At 46.2% G+C, this 6,083-nt stretch overlaps 1 protein-coding gene across 4 annotated transcripts in view; it reads left to right on the forward strand.

Annotated features, from left to right (window-relative positions):
• The window catches only part of MFN1 (mitofusin 1), a 45,115-nt gene that overhangs the window by 16,204 nt on the left and 22,828 nt on the right, over window positions 1-6,083 (forward strand). For all 4 annotated transcript variants that reach the window (XM_019503334.1, XM_019503336.1, XM_019503335.1 and 1 more), the window contains 2 exons: window positions 5,115-5,222; window positions 5,856-6,009. In XM_019503334.1, the coding sequence (XP_019358879.1) occupies window positions 5,115-5,222; window positions 5,856-6,009 (262 nt within the window). The remainder of the gene's footprint in view (window positions 1-5,114; window positions 5,223-5,855; window positions 6,010-6,083) is intronic.

Here is a 6,083-nt window from a genome sequence, read left to right on the forward strand (position 1 = left end):
CCCCCCCCCCCCCCCCCCCCCCCCGAGCTGCACATCCATCCCATGCCTCTGCCCCTCCTGGGCAACATCTGCCCCCTCCCTCTTTCACCATGGGGGGGCATTAATCCCCCCCCCATGTCCCTTCCATTCCCCCCTCCCCTTTCACCACACCGGACTTGCCAGCTGGAGGCAGCTGGATCAGATTGGTGTCGGCTGATATGCCTCCTTAAATATTGGCTTTTGGTATCAGCTCCCAAAATATCTGAGTACACCTCTATTTCTTATACTTTTTTGCTGACTGCAATAGTTGGGAAAGATTTAGACAAACTTTTGGGCAAAGGTACTTTATGCTTAAAGCTTATCTAAAATTTCTCCTAACCAATAAAAGATGTTGCTGGGTGTGTCTACGCATGCATTTACTCCAGCCTAGATTTACTGTGCAGCAGGGGCAACACATAGGGGTGCACACAGCTGCACGTGAACCCTCTACAAAAAGGCACCTGTGGGCAGTTGCTGCTAACCACCCTGCCACCAATACCACCAGCGGCTTTTGCAGGTAGTCTGTGATAGCCTCTGGCTGCTGGCGGCTCCTGTGGGTGGTCACGTCCCCTGGTCACTGCTCGCCACCTTCCCGCTCCGCAATTGCATTGTGACTTCAGAGTTGGGGCTGGGGAGCTTGTTCCCCCTCCCCCAGCTCTGTGAGCATGGAGCTGCAGGGGGAACAAGTTGAGGAGCTTGAGGGGCTTGTTTCCTCCCTCCCCCCCAGCTTCGTGCTCACGAAGCTGAGCAGGGAACCAGCACCTCAGCCCCCACCAGTAAGGAGCTCCCAGCACCGACTTCGCAACTGCAGAGCCACTGCTGGGAGATACTTATCTTCCAGCCTGAGCCCCACAGTTGCAGGGCTCAGACTGAGAGACCCTTATCTCCACGGGACTCAGGCATCTCCTAGCAGCAGCCCTGTGGTGGTAGAGCCGTGATGCTGGAGGTGCTACCGGGAGATAAGGGTCTCCCAGCCCAAGCCATGTGACCATGGGGCTCGGGCTGGGAATTAAGGGTCGCCCTGCTCCCTGATCACAATGGCAGAATGGGGGCTGGGAGATGAGGATCTCTCAGCACCTGCTTTGCGGTCTGGGAGCAGAGGGCTTGGAGCTCCCCGCTGCTGGGGCAGGGGGACATTGTTCCCTCCCGGGCTTCTGTGGTGAAACCTGGTCCAGCTGCAGGCAGTTCCCTGGGGGGCAGGGAGCTATCTCCTGCCTTCTGGTGGGTGGTTGATCAGAAGCAGATTTGGCTCCCAGCCAGGCATCTACATGAGCGCTATGGCGCTGTTACTAATGCCAAGTAAATTTGGTACTTGCATTTGCAGGTAGCAAACTTACTTGGGATTAAGGAGATTTGCTGTGAAATGAACATGCACGTATAGACGCACATGCTTACTTCACAGGAAACTATGCTAATTGGCCATTAAGCATCTCATGTAGACACGCCCACTGACAAAAAATCCTTGCATCTTGCTGTTTCGTCAATTATTGCAGTTACAGCATCACTCCACCACAGAAGTACTTGATTTTCACAGCTGAAGTTATATAATTCACTTGGAGCAAATCTGAATCTCTGCTGCATTTCCCTGGCTCTCAAGAGTATGTGTGCAGTTTATTTTATCCTGTCTTTGAGGGATCATGCTAGGAAAGCAAGATTTCTTTCCTCTCCTCATGCCTCTCACTGGGTTTGTTACTCCCCAGGAAGATGCAACGCATAAGAGACTTGACATGGCATTTTTAACTGAGATCCGAAGATGTTTCTTTGTTTTCATTTTGTATGATCATAATAAGTAAAAGAAAAACCAAACAATAAAACCTCCCAACCTGAAAGTTGAACAGCTTTTATGCCCAGAGGGAGAACTGCAGCATTGCTAGAGGAACTGTAATATCAAAAGCCCTTCAACAAAGATTCACTCTTGATATTGTTAAAATACCTGTTTATAAAGAAACTTGGGAATGAAGCAAGTGATATAGAATACCAACTTGAAAACACTCTGGGCTATTTTCTGAGCTCTAGCCACTGAGAGTCCTTTACAAAAGAGTTCTTCTGACAAAGGATATATCTGACAGCATGTACAGCAAGAAGGATTTGGTACAACCGTGGCTTCATTATCTACTCTGCTTTAGGGACATGTTGGCGTTTTATATGCAGGAAATGTAGAGGTTGTTAGTGGCAATGTAAGTGTGCTGTGGGTTTAAAAATGTTATTGTATTTGTGTCAAGAAGTCAGTATCCCTTAGAAACTTGGAAACAATGAGGACCTATATCCTAGTTAAGTTTGGTTTGGTAATGAAATAACAAAGGTCAAAGGTGGTTAGGTTCTCTCATTAGTTAAGGAAAATAACCATTAAAAATAAACTGACTGAGGTGATAAATATGCTGGAATAAAGAACCTTGTCTGGAATAATGTATGGGTTGTTGAGGTGGGTGGAAAATTCTTGTTACTTTCTTGTATGATTAGAAACATCCGGAAGCAGAAGCATTTTTTGCTTATTTAATTTGATTTTGCCAAATGATTTTTCAACCTGGCACAGAAGAAAATTATTAAATGTAAAATGGGTCATTCTCTTTTGGGTTTTGTACGTGCAAAACTCTTGTATCCTTTACATTACTATGCACAGTTCCTTTTTTTTTTAATGAGAGTAGCACAAATAATGAAAGCTGAAGATAAACTAAGGTCTCTTTCAGAAACAAGATTTTCTGTGATCTGCAGATTTCTGTCCTAATTCCGAGTAGCGTTAAAATCTTCATTTATGTCCCATCTTCTATAGGAGTAAAATTCCCTTTTTTGTTACCTTTTGTTGATGTGGTAAATAAAGTGAGATCTAGAGGACACCATTAGTTGCCTCTCAGTTATGCAAAAGCACTCAAATAAATACCTTGCCTTGCCACTTGTACAAATAGAGAAAAATTAACATTTGCTGCAACCCAGTTCCCTGAGATGGAGCATACCACTGAGAATATTCCTGCTTTCCTTAATTATTTTCACCTGATGCCAATAAAGCTTTGAGAATAACGTTTAGCAGCTGGTGCCAAACCAGTGGAGGGAGCACAAACATTGGTTTTGTACTTCTCTCCATCACTGAGGAGCTGTTGGATTCTGTTTGGAAGTTCTTCTTTCTATAGCTGTCTCATTTGCATATTTCTCGTTGGGTGATGATGTTTTAAGTAGGGGTGCACCAATAAAGGTTTTTGTTTTTTTTTTTTTGGCTGAAACCGATAGCCGATTATTAACCAGCCATATCTGCCAATACTGATCTGATAACCAGTATTTAGTATATTTAGTGCTATTTCTAAGTGTGGGGACTCTGATACAGGAGACACAGCAGTGCTTTAATTAGAGCAGCTCTTGTAGCAGCTACCCAGGGCAGTGAGTGGCTGCAGGGGGGCAGCTTCTGACAGCCGCTGGAGTATCTCCTGAGCTCCGTAAGGCAGCAGTGTGTGCTTGACCTGGGAAAGGGGGGTGCGAAAGAACCACTGCCTTCCCCCTTCTCTTTCAGAGCCCTCGTCCTGCCTCTTGCTGCCCGGCCGCAAGTGGGGCTTGAGTGCCAGTGCTGGGGCAAGGTGGGCAAAGCGTGGCTTGCGGAGGGGTGCCGCTGTGAGGGACCTTGTCCCCTGTGGAGCAGTGCCTACCCCAGTGCCTTGGATGCAAGACAAGCCCCCACAATGCATGTGGTGGGGAAAGAGCCCCTCTTCTCAGATTTGGGGGAGGGGGGCAGGCTGCTGTTGTGGCTCTCACTCCAGCCTTGAGCCCAGGTCAGGGCCAGAGTCAGACCCACAGCAGCTGCTTGCTCCCCGTGCCCTCTGCAGCCTCTGCCCCACTCCTCATTCATTCCCCTCTGCCCCCACTGGTGGCAGGTGCAGCTAGGCACAGAGCACATGGGACACTGCTACTGCGGACCCCAGGAGGGGCTACACTTTCACATGCTGCTGTGCTCTGGAGAAGAACCAGAGCTTGAGCAGCTCTGACAGTGGTGTGGGGTGGTTCCCTGGCCCCTGCCAGGCGCTGCCCCCTGGGCACTGTGGGTCAGTCACTCTGGGCCGGGCTGGGCAGCTCAGCTCCATTTGCCCCTCCCTCCCCCAGTCACGGCTTCAGCATTTGGCACCTTTTATAGCATCCACCCCGGCCCCAGCCTCCAGTCCACGCTGCACCAGCGCCCAGGACACCACAGTAGCTGCTCTGCTCCAGCCCAGCCCGCCAGTCAGGCAATGGGGGTGTATCTTGGTTCATCCTGGCTCACAGGAGGTAACCCAGGCATCCATGGGCCCCGGCCGGAAGGCATAAGTTCAGAGAATGTTATCGGCTCCGATGGCCAAAAAAAGCTGATAATGTAAATTTCCCTTTTATCAGTGCTGATCCAATAGGCAGCTGATATATCAGTGCACCTCTAGTTTTAAGTATTACAGATGTTCAGTCTAAGGTGTTTGATATTGTTCTGGTTAAATTCAGAAGACATGCAATTTAGAGCAAGGACTGATTTTATTCTGGTGTACTGACAAACCACCATTTCATTATGATTTGATCATTGTGACCCATGATACCGGATTGGGGAAAAAAGAATAGAAGAACAGTCCAAGCAAGGAAGGCACTCCTTTTATACTGAGTGATTTTTTTTTTTTTTTTTTTTTTTACCTTGTCAGTTCTTCAGAGTAGAACATGCCACTGGACAGGTTATGAAACCATGGCTTTGGTTTTTAGTTTTGGTATCGTCCTTAAGACATTTCCTAGCCTTTGGGCAGACATAAGTTTAGAAAGTGGGGTTTGGTTTTGTTTTAAGAAACCTAAAGGTGGCCAGTTTGCGGTGTATGTGGCACAGGCAGCCTGTGTGCATGGCAGATGGCACAGCAGCAGATGGGGCAGGACATAGAAAGAAGAGCAACAGGTTGGACAGGGCGCACAGGGCAAGGTGCAGAAAGCAGAGTAACAGGCAGGTGAAAGGCATTTGTGTGGTACTCGGGGCTGGTGCAGAGCTCATTTGTAGCATACCAGCCAAAAATACTGGCACTTACTGGTTTTAACCTAAAACCTACCTTCTCTTTTCTGGAGATGCCATGACACTGTCTCTGTGTTTTTGTTTTCTTGTTTTAAATTCTTAGGAAAAACACTTCTTTCATAAAGTAAATGAGCGGCTTTCCAAACCAAACATCTTCATCCTCAACAATCGTTGGGATGCTTCTGCCTCAGAGCCTGAGTATATGGAGGATGTGAGTTGCACTTGCTCTTTGTTCCTTTGGAAGTAACAAATACAAAATGCTAGTTATGATAAATTGTTTATAGTGTGGAAAATAATATTGCCAATGGATAATTTTTTATATGGGTCCAGATATGGTGATCAGCATATTAAGTCAGCTGTGGGAATTTTATGGTTAATAAGAAGGGGAGGAGAAGATATGTGATTAGAAGGTGAAGACAATTTACCACCACCTTCAAATATAATTACAAAACTACAACATTTGGGTGGTAAAACTTTCATTCAGTGGTGTTTTTTTTTAAACAACTCTCCTTTTAAGAGTTGGGGAGAAATCCCTTTCATTCTATCTATAAATTAGATGCTGCAATATAGCATAATCTGTGTGTAAGAAGGAAAGTAGTTGTTTCATATTTTGTTGCATCACCTTTTGGTTGAGTACTTGTAGGGAAGTAAGCATTTTGCTCTCAAGTCTAAATGACTTATTAGGGGCAACTGCTGCAATAGGAATAGAGACATATTATGTATGAAGGTCCTCTAGCACCTAGGATCAGTGGACACCACTTCTTATTCTGATCTGTTTCTCAGAAATGCTTGGTTACAATTTGATGCTGTCTCTGCATGACGTTTCCTCCTTTTTTTCCAACAGGTTCGCAGGCAGCACATGGAGCGCTGTCTGACTTTCCTAGTTGATGAGCTCAAAGTTGTTGATCCTGCAGAAGCACAGAATCGCATCTTCTTTGTTTCAGCCAAGGAAGTTCTGAGTGCTAGAAAACAGAAGTCCCAAGGGTTGCCAGCGGATGGTATACATTGCACCCTAGTTCCTTTTCCCTTGTCTGTAAAAAAAAAAAAAAAAAAAAAAAAAAAAAAAAAAAGG

Source organism: Gavialis gangeticus, unplaced genomic scaffold (genome assembly GCF_001723915.1).
Source record: "Gavialis gangeticus isolate Ggan-Ray unplaced genomic scaffold, GavGan_comp1, whole genome shotgun sequence".
NCBI lineage: Eukaryota > Metazoa > Chordata > Crocodylia > Gavialidae > Gavialis > Gavialis gangeticus.